The sequence below is a fragment of the Poecilia reticulata genome, chromosome 6 (assembly GCF_904066995.2).
Source record: "Poecilia reticulata chromosome 6, P_reticulata-male-v2, whole genome shotgun sequence".
NCBI classification, from domain to species: Eukaryota; Metazoa; Chordata; class Actinopteri; order Cyprinodontiformes; family Poeciliidae; genus Poecilia; species Poecilia reticulata.
In genome coordinates, this window is record NC_088835.1 from 3,875,208 (window position 1) to 3,897,363 (window position 22,156).

The following is a 22,156-nucleotide window of genomic DNA, read 5'->3' on the forward strand; positions in this document are numbered from 1 at the left end:
GCCAGGGCTTCACTCTTTCCCCAGTTCACCCTCGCAGCAGAGAGTATAGAGAACTTCTCTGTGATCTCGGTTAAAACATTCACATCTTGCTGATTTTTTATAAAAACAACAACATTGTCAGCGTAGGCAGATAAAACTATATTGTTACTAAAACCAGGTAAAACCAAACCTTAAACACTCGAGCGTATTTTCTGGAGGAGGGGTTCCAGGGAGAGTGCGTAGAGCATCCCAGAGAGCGCGCAGCCCTGTCGAACGCCTCTACACACCCTAAAAGGAGCACACAGGCTACCGTTGATCTTCAGCACACTCTCAATGTCACTGTACAGAACCTGGATCTTGGCAATGAGACCCTCGCTGAACCAGAACCCTCTCATGGTTTTCCAGAAGAAGCCGTGTTCAACGAGGTCAAATGCCTTTTCTTGATCTAATAAAATCAAGCCAGTTTGTAAACCCAATGAACCGGAGATCTCCAAAACGTCCCGAATCAGGTAGATGTTATCTACCATGGACCTGCTGGACGCAATAGGTCTGGTCCCGGTGGATGACCTGCTCCACAGCTTTCCCCAGCCTAGTGGCCAGGGCCTTGGAGAGGATCTTGTAGTCGGTACAGAGGAGGGACACAGGGTGCCAGTTCTTGATGTCCTGCAGGTTACCCTTTTTGGGCAGCAGGGTGATGACCGCCCTGAGGCAGGACAAGGGGAGTGAACCAGTGGACAGACTTTCATTGTAGACGTCAAGCAGGTCTGTGGCCAGAATGTCCCAGTAGGCCTTGTAGAACTCAACCGTGAGCCCGTCAACGCCTGGGGACTTCTGGCCCTGCATGCTGAGGAGGGCTGTGTGGAGTTCTTGGAGCCCCAGGGGGCGCTCCAGCTCGGAGTTGGTCTCCTCAGAGTCCTGGGGTAGTTCACTGCAGAACTCCCTGAACAGTTCCTCGTTCTCTTTGTATTCGCTGTGGAACAGAGAACGGTAAAACTCCACAGCCCTCTTCCTGACCTCACCTGGTTCACTCAGTTGCTGCCCTGTGTCCGACAGCAAGGAGTGGATCAGCTTCCTCTGCCCGTGCTTCCTCTCCAAGCTGAAGAAAAAGCTAGAGGGAGCATCCATCTCTGTGATGTTCTGGATCCGGGACCTGACCAATGTGCCTTGGACTTTATTCTCCAGCAGGTTTGCTAAAGTTAGCCGTTAGGATTTGAGAGCTTCAATATGCTCTCGATTTCCTGTGGATTCACTAAGTTGTTCTAATTCCACGATGTTTATCTCCAGATCTCTGATAGATCTGGTAATGTCACGGGTGACATTGAGAGTGTGCTGTTGACTCAGCAGTTTTATCTGAACTTTCCCATAGTCTCACCACTGTTTAAGACGGGTAAAATCAGACTTTCTCTGACTAAAACAAGTCCAAATATGTTAAAGCTGAGTTAAAATGCCAGTAAGCGCTTCTAGGTAAAATGTTTCTGATAAAAACTCTACCTAAAAGCAACGAGTGATCTGTAAAAGCCACCGGTAAAATCTGGCATGTTTTAAACACATTAAAATGGTGTTTAAAACAATAAAAACGATCAAGACGGGCTAAAGAGATTCTATTTTCCTTAATGTGGGACCATGTATCCTGCCTGGAGCCTGCATGCACCCTCCTCCATACATCCACCAGGCCGTGAGACGAGACCAGCTGCTGCAGAGCATGTTGGGCTGCTGGATGCGGCTCTGCATGATTACGGTCTAAAAACTCGTTTTCAGTGCAATTAAAATCCCTACCTATAAAAACAAAGTCCTCAGACCCACAATCACCCAACCGTTCCCCAATTTTTTCATAAAAAACGCTTTTTCTCTGCATTGGTGATAGGAGCATAAATATTAATAAAAACTATACTAAAACGATCAAACTTTGTCTTGACTAAAAGACACCTTCCCTGAATAACATGTTCAATTTCTATTGAGTTTGAGGTGAAAGCTCTTGAGAAAAGGAAGCCCACCCCTGCACTCTGGGAGGTACCATGGCTTAAAATGACCTCCCCCCTCCACTCTCTGACCCAGTCCAGTCTGTCTCTATTAAATGATCACTGTGCGTTTCTTGCAGGTAAATTACATCAATTTTCTTTTGGTTCAATGTTTGATAAATCAAAGCTCGTTTTCCAGCCTCCCTCGCCCCGTTTAGTTTCAAAGATGCTATTTTAAAAGAATCCATATTGGGTAAGAAGCTAAAAACGAAATACAAAAAGACTATAACTGATGGTAAAAAAAACTACTGTGCATCATTCTTCTCAGAGTTGTTTTCTAACTTTGGTCATTATTTTCTTTATTCTAAAAACTTCTAAATCTGTAAATCCTGATACCTCCTTGTTCCTGATGTTATATATTGCTGAGAAATAAAACACTTTTAAATTAGGAAAATGACTTTCAATTTTTATTCCTTTCAACCTTTTAGTTTCCCTTAAAAATATTCTAAATGACTCTACAGGGTATCTAGGTTGTTTACTGTTATTTTGGGATACAGAAACCTCAACATCAGAGAACCAGCTTTTATTGTCACTGCTGTGGGACATCTCTTTATTCTCTGCAGCCAACTTACTGGCCTGCTTTCTGGCCTGCACAGTAGACACCACATTCCTCTGTTTGCTCCTCCTTTTTGTCGAGGCTGAAGCCTCCAGCTCCATCGCCTCCTCCGTTTCACCTATCTCTCCTGCCACTCCAGCTCTAAAAACCAACTCTGCACTGTTCTGTCCCTCCACCTGCACCTTTCCTTTCCCTCCCTGATCCCCACACCCTAAATACTCTTCATCGCCCCTCAGCTCCTCCTGCTGCTCTCCCTGCACACCATCCCTCTCTACCACTACACTTTCACCCTCACCACCATTCACCCCATCACCACCGTCATTTACCTCATCACCACACAACACCGTGCTTCCATCTTTTTCCACACATACACTCAGGCACGTACAGAGGGGGGGAGGCTGGGGGTGCTTGAGCACCTGCCCTTTTTGCTCCTTGCCCCCAAGTGCCCTTTTGGTCAAATTGATTTATTTATTTTTGGTATTATTATTTCCTAAGCCCTCTTCTTACACATAAAAACATGTGCTAAAATTCTTTGCTTTTTTGTTTCTTTTTTGTACAACATAATAAGCCCTCCGGTCACCTTGTTACCTTTGACCTTTTGCCCGTGACGCAAGACGCAGTTGCCTCTCGCGCAGTGAGATAAGGCGGCTAACTGGAGCTCAACGTAGCGAACGTTCCAGATTACAGAACAGATTTTGGTGAATTAAAAAAAACGTTTTTGGTGAATAAAGTGGAGTAGACTTGCTACTTGTCAGATGACGGAAAACGTTGAAGTATCGTTTCTGCTTCAGCTCGGAGTCTCAGTTTAAGAAGAGAGGTAATGAAATACAACAGACACTGACAGGCCTCTGCGTCTGCCTTTCTCTGAAGAACTACTGAGCGGAGGAGACAGCCAGGTGAGGAGAAACTGTTCTTATCTATCCATTCAGTATTTTTATCATACAGACATTAGGCTGTTATTGATGTGCTATTAGCTAGCTGCTAGCTAACGTCTTTGCTAGCAAAACAAGATAACTAAAAAGCTTCTTCCCTGTATCGCTAATGATATCAGTCATTCTTCAGTATTGCTTATGCAATAAGGGCACATCGCCCATTCAAAACCGATCATCTCCATAATGGATATATGTCCGATCTGATAAAAAATTAACAGCTAATGTTGTTCGTGGTGATATCCAAACTGACAAGCCGAAATTATAATAAATGTTCCTACATTACTGTCAGATACCACCAACAGATTATGAGCCATATCTACAGTATTTGTTCGTGTGTTCTCTACTTGGAAACAGTTTGCAAGCTGTTGAAGAAGGGAAATCAAATTAAAAACAGAATGAGCCGCATTAAGATTAACTAGTGACAGTCAAACGGGGTTCTCAACACAGATGTTTTTAAAAATTAGGTGGCTTTGTCGTTTCCTGATCAAAACTAGACAAATGTAAATAAAGATATAAAAATGTCTACTTTCTCTAAGAGCTCTTCAAACCATAATGGTATGATTGAAGAATACTTTAAAAGTTTACTAAAATATACCCCACTTCAAAGGAGACTGTACTAAACAGAATTTGTACTATCACCCAGCATTATTAGAGTAATGACGATCATTTTACGTCTTTTCAGTCTTATGTTGACTGACATGCTCTGCAAACATATCAATAAACAGTTATAATACCATGCAAACTTATTCATTTCTCATTTAATGGAAGCTACATTATTTCATTTGCACTTTAAGACTTCACTGGGCTGCAGAAGCAAAGCTGCGCAACTTGGTAATCTTGCAATATTCTTACAGTTAAAGTTTGTCTGGCAAACCTGTTAAACAACACTACCTCCAAAATGTTGGCAAGAGAATTATTTATTTTTGTAGACAATAAAATAAACTGGTCCAAAAAAAGGGAAACGGGCGATGGCGCTGCTAACTAAACTCGTCCCAGCGGTCGCTGAGTTCAGAGCGCGCCGTTTTAACCACTAAACTATGACGACAGCTGAGAGGCTGATGTTCCTACCTAACATTGATCGTCATCTAATGACAGGCCGCGCTTTAGGAAGCAAACCTGGATTAACTGGTGATGCTTTCAGAATCTCAGTTCGAGTGAAGATTTTAATCTGTTTCTGATGGAAAAGTATATAAGACAATGTTTTTTCGCCGATGTCTCATTTGGTTTAGAATTACGGTCACTTGATGAAATGAATAAAGACGTTTAGTTAAATTACGAGAAAAAATATCAACAATAATGAAGAAATGACACTGCCACAGATCTGCGGTAGCCATGTCTTCTGTAAATGAGCTATGAAATAAAGTGTAACATTACAGAAACAGTTAAATAGATTTTGCTATAGTTTCTGTGGGTACCTATTTGAAATATCACAATATTGTGTGAAAAAACTACACAGCCAGTCGATCTTTTTAAACATTTCATTTTTAATCCCAAGGTTCTTTAACATTTATGTCTGCTTTCAGGGATTAATCTTTGCTTTGAGATCTGGTCATGGCACATCGAGATCTATTTCAATCTTCCTTTGACGAGTTTCAACCTCAGACGCAACACATAAGTCAAAACAAGTTCTGCGTAATTTACATGTTTTGATGGTTTTGAAGATGAACTTTAAAAAAAAGGCATATTAGACCAATAAAGTCTTTCTAATTAGTTATTCCCGAGATCTTGGTGGTTGTTTTACGGAATCGGATATTATTTTTGCAAAGATTTGTAGTTCTTTGAGCTTATCGGATTGTTTACTTCCTGGTTCGGTAAAGGGGTCCTAAAAAGCCACGCCCACATAAACATCAGTCTTTTCCAGCTGCCACCACCAGCTGATTTAGCCACCAGTTGATCTATAACACCGGCCCGGTTTATAGATCAAAATGTGTCGGGACACATTTTTACACTGTGCCCCTCCTGGCCGCAGCCAAAGCATTTCATGCTAGAGGACGTTGCAAACAGGATGTAATCAAATTCGTCTACTCTAACATGAAAGCTTAAATTTAGTTCCTCATCTCGCCGATTAAGGATCATGAACAGCTGTCTCCTATGCGAGACAACATCTTTCAATAACGGCAATTTGCAGCCTGAAGGAACCTTCTTTAAGGGTGACATTACCTTCCCGTGCCTTGACAATTCCTTTACCAAAAAAATCATCACTGATGAATGGCGGTACGTTCGACAAGGTCACCCCAGTCGCAGGCAGCATCAAAAGCGACACCTGCAAAAACACGCCATTCACCGTGACACCCACCTCTACTAACTGTTGAGCCTGCTCAACCTTCTCCACAAACAGAACGATAGCTCCGTTCATGCGAGCCGCCGATCTAATGGACCCATGTCCAACCACCTCCCCAACCGCTAAACAAACTCCACGCTACACGGAGAACCGGCACCCACCTTGACGCCATTCTTACGCGTTAGCGTGGAGAAAGCCCCACCATCAGACACCATGGCGTCATTAGACGCCGGCCAGCCAGGCACGCCTGACGGCCACACCCGAACCCAACAAAAACCCCTTAAATTGTGACAAAATTAAACCAAAATAACAATTAAACAATTAACATAAAGACCCAGTGAAAAAACTGTAAGAAAAAACACAAAGATGGTAATTTAACATTCTCTCTCTCTTTCGCTCTTCTTCTGCTCTTCACTCACCCTCCTCTCACACGAAGAAGAAGAAGAAGAAATATACATTTTATTTGTAGGCACCTTTCTTGACACTCAAGGTCACCTTACATAATTTAACATAAAAACAGACATTAAATTTAAATACAGATGAGTTTTGAATTTGGATTTGAAGTGTGTCAAAGAGTCACAGGGCTTAAGGGCCCTTAAAGGCCGGGGACCAGATTTCCGGCTTTTGACCAAACGGCCCGCCTCAACTAAACTGTAGATAATAGACAAAGATGTCTGCCAATCAGAATTCTAGCTCCCGCATTCTTGACCAATGACTGTAAAAAGGTTTGTAGAAACGAAGCGCATGCGTTAGGTTCAGCGATTAAATCAAATGAGATATGAAAGAAGATGGAGTTTGTCTCACCCGGTGATGTTTTATTGAGGATTTTTGTACATATGTTTCGGCAGTTCTGTGATCATGTCAAAGCAGCAACTTATATTAAAAAGTTTTATTTCCATTTGAAAGCTGCCCACTTCAATGGAAGGACAACAGAAAATCGCTCTTATAAACATGTAGTTACTAAAATCACGATACCCTCACTTTGTATCCCTCTGAAAAATTAACCCATTTAAATAAAGAAATCCCTCCACGGTTGATACCACGATAGAGAGCGTTCATTTTATAGAGTTAACACGGTGCTGTAAGTGGTCCGGTATGAAACGGGGTGATAGAACAACGGTACCACATCACTTTTAAATTTCAATAATAAAAAATACCGAAATTGTTTCCGTTGTTTTAAAAGGTTTATGTCAGTCTGCCTTTTCCCCATCAATATGCTTCCCGACCGCCCTGCACCTTAGGGGGTTAAAAAAAAAAGACGTGCACATTGCGCATAACTCTGAAACAGGAGAAGTGGGACATAAAACGGAGCGACAAACTAGATGTGAATTATGGCATAAAATCAGAGAATCTGACGCTGAACAGTGAAAAATCAACACATGATGTGAAACATGACGATTAGGCGGCGCAGCAGGTGATGAGTGAAGATTACTGATGGTCAATAAATGATAAAATAACTGTAGCAACAGGACAGAAACTAAAGTGGACATAGCAATAAACCAAGAGAGGATAATACTAATCAAAGGAAACTAAATGGAAATGAATGACGAACAAAATGCAAGAATAAACTAAGAAACTAAAGTAAATACAGAGGAATAAACTGGTATGGCAAGACCTTTAGAGCAATAATTAATACAGAGGAATGTATGGCAAGAATAAACAGACACTATTTCCAAATAAAAGGTAAAATAATATTGTTGAAGTGTCATGGGTTTGTTGAGACCACATCTAATACTGAGAATAAATATATCTTACAGACCATAACAGTAAAGAACTGATCACTTATTTATGTTTTTAACTAGATTTGATATTTGTATTTCTTCAATATTATTTTTTATGTCAGTGTTAATGTCATGAACCTCCCGCGATCGACATATTGCACCGCTGCTCTAGCAAAGCACGAACAGTTCAGAAACAATATGAAATGGGAAAAAAGTTATTTATTAACCGATTAAGTCGTGTTTTAGATCGTTCTTGAAAAACTAATCACTAATCTGATTAGTGGGTGAACTCACAGCTGCACAGCGAACCCATTGATTATTTACAGCAGACAGCCGCTCCTCTCTTAAGGGTACTGCGTACCCCCGCTAAATCTTTTAGGGGTACGCAGTACCCTGCCGTACCCCCTTACTTTCACCCCTGGGCGTTATCAACTAGAAATGAGAAGTTACTAAGTTTACTTAATATTGATTTAGTGTCAATTAAGAGAAGTTCAGTTTAATTGCAATTTAATTTAAGACAGTTAAGGGTGAATCAGTGTTTTATTTCAAGAAGACAATGAGTGAGGGATGAAGGTGCAAGTGTAGAACTAGGTTTGGTTCAGAGATAGAGTTCGAGGGCATCCACAGCAGTGAAACTGAATATGCTATTTGCAAACAATATAACCAAAAGGGGAGAAGGTAAATGATGAACAGTAAGGGTCACAGAACAGAGCCCTGGGGAACACCTGAGGTAACGGGAACAGAATGAGAGGTAAATGATTTTAACTGAACAAACTGAGTGCAGCCTGAAAAGTATGAATGAAACCAGTTCAGAGGTGTATTTACAACACCAAGAGAGGATAAACTGTCAAGGAGGATGTTATGTGAAATTGTATGAAAGGCCACAGTTAGATCAAGCAGAAGGAGTATGGATAATAAACCAGAGTCAGCAAGAATTATGTTCCAGTTATTATGAATCAAAGGCAGTTCTAAACATGAACTTTTAGCCTTGGTTTAAAGTGTTTTGGCTGCTTTGCATATTTCTGGAATTTTGTTCCAGATTTATGATATATAAAATCAGAATGCTACTTCTCCTGTTCTCATGGAAACTGCCCCGTTTAGGTAGTTTTGTCGACTTCTGATCACTTGGAAAAATGTTCTCTGATTTCAAAACTGGCTGAAGTAGCACTTGCAATTCCAGTCTCAATTCAGGGAGAGACTGTGACAGGGTATGCAACTCAGATCCAAGTGGACCAGGAGGAAGATGTGAGACTGTGTGGTCAAGGCCACAGCAGGTGAATCATTCATTATCTAAGTGTGATCGTTTCATTTAATTGTTTATTTAGTTATAGTGCCCAGCCAGTAGACCTTTGGAAATAAAGTTTGAGAGCCCCTGGTGTATATGAATGAAGCCAGTATGTGGGGTGTCTCAATACCCTAAGTCAGTGGTTCCCAAACTTTTTCTCCTGGGCCCCCCCAGTGGTTTCCAAACTATTTCTGGACCCCCCCTCCTGTGGCTTACAAATAGCTGTCTGGTTGAACGATGTGTGTGAGCGAAGGGGGTGGTGGGGGATTCTTAGAGACTCCCTGTTATACTCAGCCCCGGCCCCAAACGAACAAGGGGGGGAATCAACTTTTTTGGGGGCAAAATGAATTGTAGCTGAACATAGACAACAACACCAGTAGCCTATAAGCTACTTGTTAAGCTTAAGGCGATGTATTGATCTTAGCTAGTCATCTTTCAGCTAACTTTATCCATCAGCTTTACTCAACAGTTTGTTAGTTTGGGGGAAAAACTGTAAAAACTTATTTGCATTTTGCTGGTTTGCTGCCATGATTCTAACACCTGCGTAGCTCTACACAGCAGCAGCAGCAGGTCTCCTTCACTGCCGCACAGGTGTAAACCCAGCGCGAGCGTCGTAGCGCTCATGCTGAGTTTAAAGGCGGCTCAGAAAAACAAGTTACCACATGTTAACAGTTTAAACAGATTTAACTGCTGATCATAGTGACAGAGGACACAGATATGGGAAGTGCGGAAGCCCTTACTGTATCAAATTGACAGAGGAATAACAGAGTTGGCCAGTAAAAACCCAGCGCATACAATGTTCATGTTTTTTTTTGTTTTTTTTTCATCCAGACGGCTTCCCGCGCCCCCCCCTGTAATGACACGGCGCCCACTAAGGGGCGCGCCCCACAGTTTGGGAACCTCTGCCCTAAGTTTGAATGCTGCAAGCACCTACAGATCACATTAAAGAAAAATCTTCAGACTATAGGCCAATCAATTTAATTGCCCCAGGCAGGATGTAGGATCTTTTAAAGACCAATACCACTAATGACTACACTAATGACTACATACAATGTATCACTACATTCAGACAGCAGGCAAATGTGACCCAAATCTGTTATTTTGACCATGTATAACTTTTTCATGGTAGTTTGAATGGCTCAATTCTCTTTCCACCCCAAAAATGTGATAAGCGTTACTTATATATGTGGTAATCTTTTGGATATACAGGTCCTTCTCAAAAAAATAGCATATTGTGATAAAGTTCATTATTTTCCATACTGTAATGATAAAAATTAAACTGTCATATATTTTAGATTCATTGCACACCAACTGAAATATTTCAGATCTTTTATTGTTTTAATACTGATGATTTTGGCATACAGCTCATGAAAACCCAAAATCCCTGTCTCAAAAAATGTAGCATATTTCATCCGACCAATAAAAGAAATGTGTTTTAATACCAAAAAAGTCAACCTTCAAATAATTATGTTCAGTTATGCACTCAATACTTGGTCAGGAATCCTTTTGCAGCCTTCAATGCAGCATGGAGGCCATCAGCCTGTGGCTCTGCGGAGGTGTTATGGAGCCCAGGATGCTTTGATGGCCTTAAGCTCATCCAGAGTTTTGGGTCTTGGTCTCTCAACTTTCTCTTCACAATATCCCACAGATTCTCTATGAGGTTCAGGTCAGGAGAGTTGGCAGGGCAATTGAGCACAGTACCATGGTCAGTAAACCATTTACCAGTGGTTTTGGCACTGTGAGCAGGTGGCAGGTTGTGCTGAAAAATGAAATCTTCATCTCCATAAAGCTTTTCAGCAGATGGAAGCATGAAGTGCTTCAAAACCTCCTGATAGCTGCTGCATTGACCTGCCCTTGATAAAACACAGTGGACCAACACCAGCAGCTGACATGGCTCCCCAGACCATCACTGACTGTGGGTACTTGACACTGGACTTCTGGCCTTTTGGCATTTCCTTAATTCTGCAAATCTCAATGTAAACGATGGCTGAGGCTAGCAGTATCAACACTTAAATTTATTTTTCTTAGCTTCCTTCATCTATTATGATCAGATGACAATTCTGTCTGCTGCCTTTGTTCAATAATTTTAAAATTGATCCACAGTCGAATGGATCATTATTACTTCCATAAACTGTGCACTGTGCGCTATGTCCCTCTTTTAAGTATGTGGGCCATTCACAAAGCAGTCATATTTAATCAAGTAGTATAAACAACCACACAAAAAAATTGCAGTTTATCAAAAAAAATTGGACTTGTGCATCTAGACCTGCTTTGTCAAATCTATGAGACAACCTATGTGTCTGCTGACCTTTGCTCTTTGCTTTAGCTAATCACTTGATGTCACCAAGTGACATACTTTGGATGTACCCTGATGGCACCAGTAATGGTCAAGTCATTTTAAGTACAGGTAACCTTATTTGATAGAATATCTGCAGAACAAACACATGCAAAATGCGTGTTAGATTATATTAAACTTTATATAATAAAACTCCAACATTAAGTGGTGAATAAGCAATACAACACCTGATAAATGTTTTTTCCTACAGAAAAATAAGTGTGCTACTGACCTTCTCCCATGTAAAGACTATTTTTTTAAAAAGAAATCCCAGAAGAATGACCTCTATGTTGCTGTATTGCCAAACATCTCTCCAATGCCATCCTCAGGCCTCCACCCTTCAGGTGGTATAATTCCCTGCATCTTTGAATGGAAAGCAGATAAAATACATATAGTAAATACCTCAGAGTGATGTTCTTCATTCTGTTGTAGGACTTCAATGCACAGCTCTCCCAATCTCAACATATCCTCCAGTCTTTTCTCCGGTACTTCTTCTGGATCCACTAACAAAGTTCAAACAAAGCAAGAATTAATCAGATTGTAAAGTTGTCATTAGAAACTCACTCATCTTTGACTTGATCAAATACAGTGTCTATTTACATACACTGTACACTAAGTCTCACTTCCACAATGGTTCAATTGTTTTTGCTTTTTTACAGGACAAACTAGGACCAGTATGATTTTTACCAGTGTTTACTTTGTTAACTCTATAAATTTAGAGTTAACAAAGTAAATTCCCATTTTTTTTTAAAGATATTTCCAAAAGAAACAGTCTGCCAAAATGCAAGAACACAGACTTTGTTGTTCACATATGTGAACACGAGCAAATTATTAAAAGAAAGTGTTCTGATTCTCATACAGTTTGAAGAGAAAACTCTTCAAGGTGTATGGTCAGTATATGGGCCTGGTTACTAAATCCAATAAGATCTTAGACTCAATAAATAGAAACAGGTGGTGACAATGCAGAATGTCCTGGTGTCGTGAAACACCAGTTCTAGCTTTGACAATTCCCACCATTGATCTGAGCATAGTCCATCAGTTGACTGTAGTTGATCTGGGACGCCTTTTCCAAACATTTCTGAACCCGTCTCTTTGTTTCCTCTGAAGGAACAGGTGTGGTGATGTCTTTCATCAGTACCTGAAAATACATTGTTGTAAAGTGAGCTTCTCAAGCCTGGCTACTATAAAAACTAAAACCAGAGAGAGACAGAGATGTTGAGGAAGAGCTTTGTCTTTCTTCAATTTCTGTCAGGAAATCAGCTGTTTTCATCCAAACACAGGTTTCACACCAGGTGGGTAAAATATACAGATATTGACATTTTGTACATGCAACTCTTCATATTGTAACAGTGAATATGAAGTGAAATGTTTCCCAAATATTATTGCTTCTTTCAGAATAAGAATTATTTTCTGTATTCCGGCTATAAGATGCTTGTGGATTAGTTTGTAATACACTTTGGCGTTTTCTACAACTTCTTTAAATTTAACACCACAGTGTTGTGGCTGTACAGGTGTATTTTTGAAGTGGACATGTTAAGTGCAATTTGAAATAAGAAATGTAAAATGTGATAAAAATACATTTTTGTGTTTATTTTATTCCTATTCAAAACAATTTGATAAGAATGACTATATATAGGCGGCTACAGAGTATCTTTGTTTCCATTTTTGGTTGGTGGTGTGCCTCATGATTTTTTCAATTAAAACAATGTATCTTGGCTCAAAAAAGGTTGAAAAACACTGGTTTAGACTACCGTATTTTCCGCACTATAAGGCGCACCTTCAATGAATGGCCTATTTTAAAACTTTTTTCATATATAAGGCGCACTGCATTATAAGGCGCATAGAATAGACGCTACAGTTACGGTTGCTGCCCATCCCGTATTGAACCTATACGGGACACAATTTGTTCTGTACTCTACAAATGTGGATGTGTAATGAAGTGGTCCCCGAGTACTTTATATAGTAGGCTGCCCCAGTCGTTGTTTCACTCATGGTGTTGGTGTTGCGATATTGTGCCCAACTGCTTTCTGGGTAACACAGACTAACCGACACGCTGCCACCACAGCCTCTGTCTCTCTTCCCCCAACGCCCCTCCCCACCCCCCTTAAATGTATAGGGGCTGGTCCCTTGGTAACCCTAGTCAAAGCTCCCGGATGAATATCTAAAGCCACTTTGTTGACATAAAGAATGTCAACAAAACAGTCCGACTCCGTTCAGCGAGGAGAGCCTTCCGCCACTGGGCCGGGGCGTGGCCGGACGTTGGTCACCCTTCTCCGTTTGCGCACAGCATGTTCGTAGAGAACGTGGTGCTAAATGACCTGCAGACGACCTGATTCTAGATGGTCGGTAGGTAGATAGGTCAGTCAAACTTTATTAACAAACCAGCGTTCTGACAACTATCCCAGCATGCATTGCGCGCTTCTTCTTCTGCGGACGAAAATGAAGTCAGCGGCTGCTTACCGTAGTTGCTAGACCTGTTGTGGCTCAATATTTGGTCCATATATAAGGCGCACTGGATTATAAGGCTTTTGAGGAAATTGAAGGTTTTTAGGTGCGCCTTATAGTGCGGAAAATATGGTTGTACAATTCCATTTTCTACATCAGCTATATGTTACTCCACAAAAACTACATAAATATAACTCCAATATATCTCCTCTGTTTTAGATGTGGCATGAAAGAAGGAACGTTCCTCCATGCTACCTGGCATTGCTCTAAACTGCAGGGCTTTTGGTTTGCGAAACATTATCAGACATCCATGACATCGCGATTCCAACAGACCCTGAGATTTGTTTATTGGGGACCTTTAGGAACTCCAATCTAAAGACAAATTATGATAAGAAACTTACAGAAGTCCTTCTTGCAATTGCTAAGAAATGTATTCCAACAAAATGGAAATCAGACGCCCCCTTCCAATTAAAATATGGCTTTGTGAGATCGATAGCTGTGTGACCCTAGAGAAAATTACCTGTTGGATGCGGAATAGAAGTAAGACTTTTTATAAAATATGGCAACCATTTTTAAGGTATATAAAAGCCTACCTGCACATTGGATTGACTGATCTTCCTGTAATCGATCTATGAGCGATACAGATAGCATCTGTCTCTCACCCTATCTCTGATTCAGCACTCTGTATTGATTACTCCTCTCCCCCACTTTACCCTCCTTCATCCTGTCATTTTTGTCTTTTTGTTGTTGTGTTATTATTGTAAATGTATTTTACTTTAAGTAAGTCTCATTATTTGAATTTTGCTGGATCCTGAACAGATTTTGTCCTGTCAGTTAATAATTGTGATGTTATTAAAAAATCCAAAATTAAGTATTCTAAAAAAAAAAAAAATTAACCAGTTTAAATAAGAAAGTGATCTTGACTGCATGGTTACTCCAATTGTTTTAGAATGGATGTGACTTGGAATATAATTGCAATAAATATAATTGAATTTAGAAAATTACTGACAGCAGTACCAATAATTCTGCCACCAGGGATTAGGCTTTTTGGTGTTTTTAGTCTTAGAATAAATGTAATCATACTAGAGAATGAATTTTTCTTAGTTTTCCAGTGAGGGAATAAGCAACTGCATTAAGATACAAAATTTATCTAAAGGCTTTTTACACGTCTCCACCACTGGCGCCATCAGATTTGTCAGTCAGCAGTGCAGAGGCAGCTCTGCTATGACTGAAAGTTCCAGCATGTCTGCACAAAGACAAACAGCAGAATGGAAAAGTGTATTGTACTAAGTGCAGACACTTTCCCTGTTCAGAATCGAATTTATCTAGAGAGAATGAGAAATAGAAGATTTTCAAAAAAAAATTCAAAATGATATTATGATATCCTTTTGAAAAATGTATATAATCCACTATATATACCCATTATGTATTTAGGCAGCAGGTACAACTGGGGAGAAGCTCCTTAATCTCAGTGTTATGATTCAAAGCTGACTGAATCCATGTAGGGATCCTGAGAATAGAAACATTAAACAGCAAAAGTACTTCAGAGTTTTCCTTACTCGTTCCAGAAGCGAAAGTGTTGCTTTCAAGGCCCCATCTGGTCGTCCAAAGGGAAAGCAGTATCTGCAGATGAAAAATGGAGGTGGGCATCAAATTAAGAAACAATCTCAAGGACAACTATACAGAAAAGACCAGACAAAGAAAGATTGCAAAATTGGAGAAGCATAGTACATATTAGAGAGCATAAACAGATGGCTGCCTTCTTTTGTCTAATTACTTTGATGAAAGAAGCTTTTCTCACCTTCGTCTCCATCTGAACACAGATTTGGCAGTTCATGAAGGTTTCACATTGCTAATTGACAAGTGAACAGTACTTAATAAACAAAGGAAAGTGGTCACACAGGTCACCCATTTATGAGACAAAAAAACCAACAGGCAGATGTTCTGTTCTGAGGAACAGAAGTGATCCGACTAAGCGAATAAAATCAACCAAAAAAAGAAAAGAAAAGAAAACAACCAGCCATGAACTTGGTTTGAAAATTCAGCACATTCATAAAGTCAGGAGTTCATGATGTTCATTTAAGAGAAAGAGAAAAATTCATTAAAAATCAAGGATAAAAAAATGTATTTAGTTGAAGTTTTAATACAGGTATGCAATCATAACACAAAAATATATGAATATAAATATGTGATGAAGTCAAATGGAAGCCACTAAAACATCACTTTTGTTTCAAGTACTGTAGACTGCTTAAAACACAAAAAATATGATATAACTAAAACAAAGAATTACAGTTAATACAGTCATATTCAATTAGAATATACGTTTTGATAAGTCTTGTTTGCCAGATGACAAATTCCCTTTAGAAATAACCTTTAAGCAGGTGTAAGCCAGTGGAAGGACTTTAGAACTGGGTGATGTGCTCTATATTCCTGATTTTTGTGAGAACACCAGCAGCAGCGTTCTGGATCAGCTGCAGCTGGAGGATTGATTTTTTTAGGGAGACCTGTGAAGATACTGCGGCAGTAATCAATGTGACTAAAGATAAACCTATGGGTGAGTTTCTCTTGATCTTGTTGGAACATTAGTCCTTTAATTCTGGATTGATAGAAGGCCGACTTTGTAACTGTCCTCATGTGACTCTTAAGTTTCAGGTCAGAGTCCATCTCTACACCCAGATATCAGCCTGATCTCTAGTTTCCAGCTGTAATAACTGAAGCTGTGTGTTGACTTTATTCGCTGACTGAAGATATTATTGTTCAGAGATAATAACTTTAGTTTTGTTTCTGTTCAGTTGGAGAAAGTTGTGGCACATCCACACATTGATTTGTTCTAAGCATATGTTTAGTGTTTGAATGGGTTCAGAGTCACCTGGTGACATGGTAATGTAGAGCTGTGTACCACCTGTGTAGCCATGGTAACTAATCTTACCTCCTGTTATAACCTGAGCCAGTGGGAGCATACAGATATTGAATAAGAGGGGTCCTAGGATTGAACCTTGGGATTCATTCCTAGGAACCCCGAGGACTTGAGAGTCCTGCCAGTTCTTCAGCTGTTTCATAATAAGTCATAGTCATCAGTGCCAAAAGCTGCACTGAGGTCCAAGAGAAACAGCACTGTGACAGTGTTTATATGGATGTCATTGGACATTTTGATAATACTGTGGTAACCATGGAAATCGGACATCAAAGCTGTTGGTTAAATAGTTTCCTATTGCTAGGAACCTATATAATTGTTGAAACAAGTTTTTTTTAAATAATTTTGCTGATGATGCAAAATTTCAGATTGTTCTGTAATTCTGATAAGTGGTGATTTATCCAGATGTTTTTTTTTTAATCAATGGTTTTGATCATGCTTTTAAAGACTGGGGGCGGGGGGACCTGATGAGAGGAATGAGTTTAATATCTAAAATCTAGCCATTTTCTCTGCATCTGTTATGTTTGGGAATAGCATTAATATTGGATTTAGTGTTGATGTGCAGATTAACCCAACATATTTTGAATTTTCTCTGTAACGAAGTTGGTACATTCACTGCAGGCCTTGTCCAGGTGCTACTGTCACAGGGGGGGTTGTTAAATCTGGCAACTGTGGAAAATAAAGCTCGAGCATTGTTGATGTTTTAGCTTATGATTTCAACAAATAATTGCTCTCTTACATGTTATGGTGTTAAGTGATAGCTTCACAGTCTTTCTCTTTAGGTCTCATAACAAATGTAAAGGCAGGTTTTATGCCAATTTGGTTCTGCCCTTCTACAGAGACTTCATTCTCTTCTAACTAGTTGAGTATTTATCTATGGAGATTTCTTCCTACGAGTCACAATCTTCTATTTAATGGGGGAAATGGAATCAATTATATCTGAAATTTTAGAATGGAGGTTACCTACATCTACAAGGCTACAGCATAGAAGTGAGGTGGAAGAGTAGATTTGATTAAAAGTTTCAGCTGTGTGGAACGTTTGTAATGACTGTGTTGAATGTTGAACGTCTTTTAATAACATCTATTTGGATAAGTCAGTCAATGTACTTTCAAAGACAAAGAAATGATCAAACGGGTTCACACCCTTACTGATAGTCAAATCCAGAATGCGTCCTTGATTGAGTGTTGCCTGCTTGACATGTTAAGTCAGACCAAAGTTTTCAAGTATATCATGCAGTTTTTTGGCATCCATGCCTTGTTTGTGAGGAGGGCCAGACCTGAACTCGGCTATTTGACAAACTCTAAATGTGACTTTTTCTCTGCTGCTTGTAACAGTGGCCACTGTAGCTAAACAAAAAAAGGCAACATGACAACCAACACTTTGTCTCACAGTAAATAATTGTTTTGGAAAAATGTCACAAAAATACAAACTAAATTCTTGTATTTTCCTGTATGTTTTAGCTGATAATGTTAATTCAAGAGCAATCACAGACTGTTCTCCACACTTTGCCCTCAGCTTCAGTAAATACTGAGCAGTGCTGAAAAATATTGGATAACTGGATTGTGATGTTATTGCTTCCAATAATATGTGACCGCCATTGTCTTAACCTTTATGTAACCTTTATGTCAGGCATGTCTCATTGAAATGAAAAACATTTTTTTAACAGCAACCAGACCAAGACTGAGAGCAGTATTTATTTATTTATTCTCCAGATTGGAATATGGACAATAAAGGAAGGAAAATCACACAGTGCAAATACTGATAATAAAAGTAAAAATAGTACTGAAATACAGCTTAATTTTAGTCCAAGCTTAAATACATTACAAGAGACCATTTTCTTCAACTTTGACTTTGTCTTACACACAATTGTCTGAGTCACATGTTGCCATCTACTGCAGTAAGACTCCATCCAACAGGCTGAGGAGCCTACTGGCATGCAAAGTGTGGATTCATGACAACAGAACAAATATTGCATCCCCAGTGTTCATTTATAAAACAATTTTAATGAAGATACTGATTTTGTCATAACATGCTGTGCAACCCTTACATTAACACTATTTTGGCAGAAGTATTGGATTACACAAATGAATAACACACCCATTTATTTTAACACCTTTACATCTGGAGAGGTTAGCAACAAAATTTAACAGCTTTCTTAAATCCAGCTTAAGAAAGCTGAGCTTTCTTGTTTAAGAAAGTCTGGCTCACGCTTTATCCTAAAGGTGTTTTATCAGGCTGACACCAAGACTACACAAAACTCACTCATCTTTATGGATCTTGCTTTGTGCACTGATGCAGAGTCATGTTGGAACAGGAAGAGTCCATCATACTGTTCCCACTGAATTTGAATCAAATTGTCTGAAATGGACATAAAGTGTGAAAACTTTTAGGTCGGTCAATTGGAACTTTCTAAACAGGGTTCTCCAGCTAATCCAGATGCTGTACTCATAGTTCCTACATGCTTTTCTAGTCAAATTCCAGATGTCAGAATGCAAAGGATCCCTGTCAAACATGGGGCAGGAGGGGAGCATTTCAAGTTGTCTGCAGAAGCTCCACATGTAGAAAATCTTCATTAAAAATCATACAGATTAAAGCAAAGTGTTCAAAAGTTTCCATAAAACATGCATAGAGGCCATAAAAATAGTTAGGACGCCATGTGAGTAGGACCAGAATAGAACATCCTCTGTCATTCATTTCTTTCAATGCAAAGGTTGGCAAATTGAGAACATATGTAATCATGTAATCGGTAGACTACCATCTAATGGGGGTATAAACAGTTATATGAATTAAAGGCAATAAAGATTATAAGATGTAATTAAGATTTCATTTCAATTATTTTGTGCTCCGTCTAATCAAAACCAAACTGAGGAACTCCTGCTTTTGTCTGGAAGGACATTAGCCTAATCCCAACACTGTCTCGGCCATTGTTTACCACCATTAGCCTCTTGCTGAGGTGAGTTAGTAATGACTCCCGCTGATAAACCCCTCAGGCCCTCAACTGGCCCCTCCTTTCTGCCCCAGGGCCAGATGGAGGGCCCCTCTGAGGCATGAAGTGTTTAAAGTGCTAAGCTTCAGAATATTTAATGGCACAGGTCCATTCAGATGAGTGTTGCTCAAGGTCTTGGGGCTGTTGCTTTCACACCACACTCACAATGAGTTCACACAGGGATGGCGGTGCTGAATGGTCACACAGATGCTAGGAGGTCTCAACAGCCACTGAACATGAATCTCCTGCACCTGTTGTGTGCCGCTGATGGGGCTAAAATACCCCCACTGCTTTATGTCATCGGGAGGGTCATTTTAAAAGTTTTAGGTAGTTCTTCTCAGAGGACAGATTTTTTTTCTTCTGCAGTGTTTTTTGAAATTTGAAATGTAGAATAAATACCAATACAAACTTACAAATAATAATAATAAAAATCTCTATGCCTGCTAATTTTAAATACTCCACTGGTTTTAAAAGTGCCATTTCAGTTATTTTGGTTTCATGTCCCAAGGTGTGGATTGCTGAAAAACCACCTGAAGAGACAAGTCAGCAGTGGTGGGAAGTAACGAAGTACAAGTACTTTGTTACTGTACTTAAGTACAATTTTTGTGCATCTGTACTTTACTTAAGTAGATTTAATAATGGGTTTTACTCCACTACATTTTACAGTAAGTATCTGTACTTTTTACTTTACTACATTTCTACAAAAGTGTAGCGTTACTCGTTACATCCAAGTCGCATTGAGCTTTTTTTTTTCCCGTTAAAATGTGAAGTTCAAGGACTTAAGGTGGCGCCGTAAAATCCAAGCAATAACGTGACTTAGTGTCTGTTGTCACCCATCGCCTCCACCTTTACTCGCACACGGAGCTCCAAGACATGTGCAGTGGTTTCCTCTGAGCGGGAGGATATGTCTGTCTGATCGTCAGTAATATAATAGCGCTGCATAAATCGACATGTAAATTCAGCAGCGCTTCGCTTTCACAGATGGTGGGGACTTTGTCCAATTTTTATCGTCACTTGGAAGGAAAGCGGTGAGCTCCGTGGAAGTGATGCTACCAAAGCTAGCTGTACTGACAGACACACTTGTTGCATCTGCGATGAAATAAAGTTGTCACTTATGCACTGAATTATTGTGTGGAGGTGTTGACTGAGGTGTCGCAAATATGGGACAACGCTGTGACCAAAGTGCAATATAATAATATGACATTCAGGAACGATCTGATTCTTCTGGACAGATCTTTACTAAGGTTGATAGGACTGAAGCCTCACTGAAAGCCGTTCTTTGTTCTTGTAATGCTCTGCGTACACTGCAGTAGCTATTATTTTATTCCCCCAGGAAACAAAGGGGTGTCCCGTCAAACCCTCAGTTCCTGAAAGCACACACACATAAAAAAAACACGTAAAAGTGTTTGTGGGGTCAATAGAACGGCTGCACAGTGGCGCAGTTGGTAGAGCTGTTGCCTTGCAGCACGAAGGTTCTGGGTTCGATTCCTGGCCCCGGTTCTCCGGGTACTCCAGTTTCCTCCCACAGTCCAAAAACATGACTGTCAGGTTAATTGGCCTTTCCAAATTGCCCCTAGGTGTGAGTGTGTGTGTGCATGGTTGTTTGTCTTGTGTGTCTCTGTGTTGCCCTGCGACAGACTGGCGACCTGTCCAGGGTGACCCCGCCTCTCGCCCGGAATGTCAGCTGGAGATGGGCACCAGCAACCCTTCCGACCCCACTGAGGGACAAGGGTGTAAGAAAATGGATTGATGGATGGATGGGTCAATAGAACCTCGCTGAACCACGCACAGGTTGAAATGACTCCATCTCTTAAGACTGCATAAGGGTAAAATGATCAGTGTAAGTTCTGGTTTTAGCTTCTGCTTAAGGTCTCCAAGCTCCATCTTGTTGCTTGTTGTAGCTGCAGGGTGAATAAAGTGCAAATCTTCTGGGATGTGTGATAAAAAGCATCCCATCGCTGCTACTGCACAAGCAGAGCAGTACAGAGCCATGTGCGTATGCAGTGCGCTGTGCTTGTTGCAGTCTAATTAACGTCTGCACCCTATCTACTTTTTGTTATTTCCTCAACAGGTTAAACTATCAACTCCTCTATTTACACTGTAATAAGTTGATTAACTCAACTTTATATTGTGCATTCTGTTTGGTTTTCTCCATGCTGGATGTATTCCAGACTTATTAGACGCAATTTCAGGTCAGGTTCGGGTTGGTTGTGACTCAAGCTCAGACCATAAGTATAAACTCTACTGCAGAGCATGTGCTAGAAAGAGCCTGTGTTTGTCTGTTTTATCATTGGGATGAACGAGCCCCTGTTTGACAGTTTTAGGTTAAAATTTCATGAAATGTAAAGTTTGTTGCTTGCTTTGACATTTTCAGTTCATCATGATTTTTTGTGTTATGTTTTATGATGTAAAGCACTTACATCATTTACTTACTGTACTTACATTGACTTAGTGTAACTGCTTTACATTTCTTCTATATAGTTTTTCAGGTCAGACACTTTTTTCAGAATTGTGTTATATGGAAAATATTTCTATGTAAAGAATTTCTATACTGCATACCCATCTGCAGTATAGACTGCAGTGCAAACATGAAAGTTGTTTGAAGATTTAACAAACATCCTGAACAGTAAATGCATATGACATTTTTCAGAGTAGAGTTGTTTTATACCATACAAGAACTTTCTGACCCTCAAAAACCCTTAG

At 39.9% G+C, this 22,156-nt stretch overlaps 1 protein-coding gene across 7 annotated transcripts in view; it reads right to left on the reverse strand.

The window, feature by feature from the left end:
• Positions 1-22,156, reverse strand: part of cadps2 (Ca++-dependent secretion activator 2) — a 280,025-nt gene that overhangs the window by 84,755 nt on the left and 173,114 nt on the right. For all 7 annotated transcript variants that reach the window (XM_081607676.1, XM_081607675.1, XM_081607679.1 and 4 more), the window contains exons 15-17: positions 15,112-15,175; positions 12,122-12,245; positions 11,510-11,610 (exon numbers count right to left, since the gene is read on the reverse strand). In XM_081607676.1, coding sequence (XP_081463802.1) covers positions 11,510-11,610; positions 12,122-12,245; positions 15,112-15,175 — 289 coding nt within the window. The remainder of the gene's footprint in view (positions 1-11,509; positions 11,611-12,121; positions 12,246-15,111; positions 15,176-22,156) is intronic.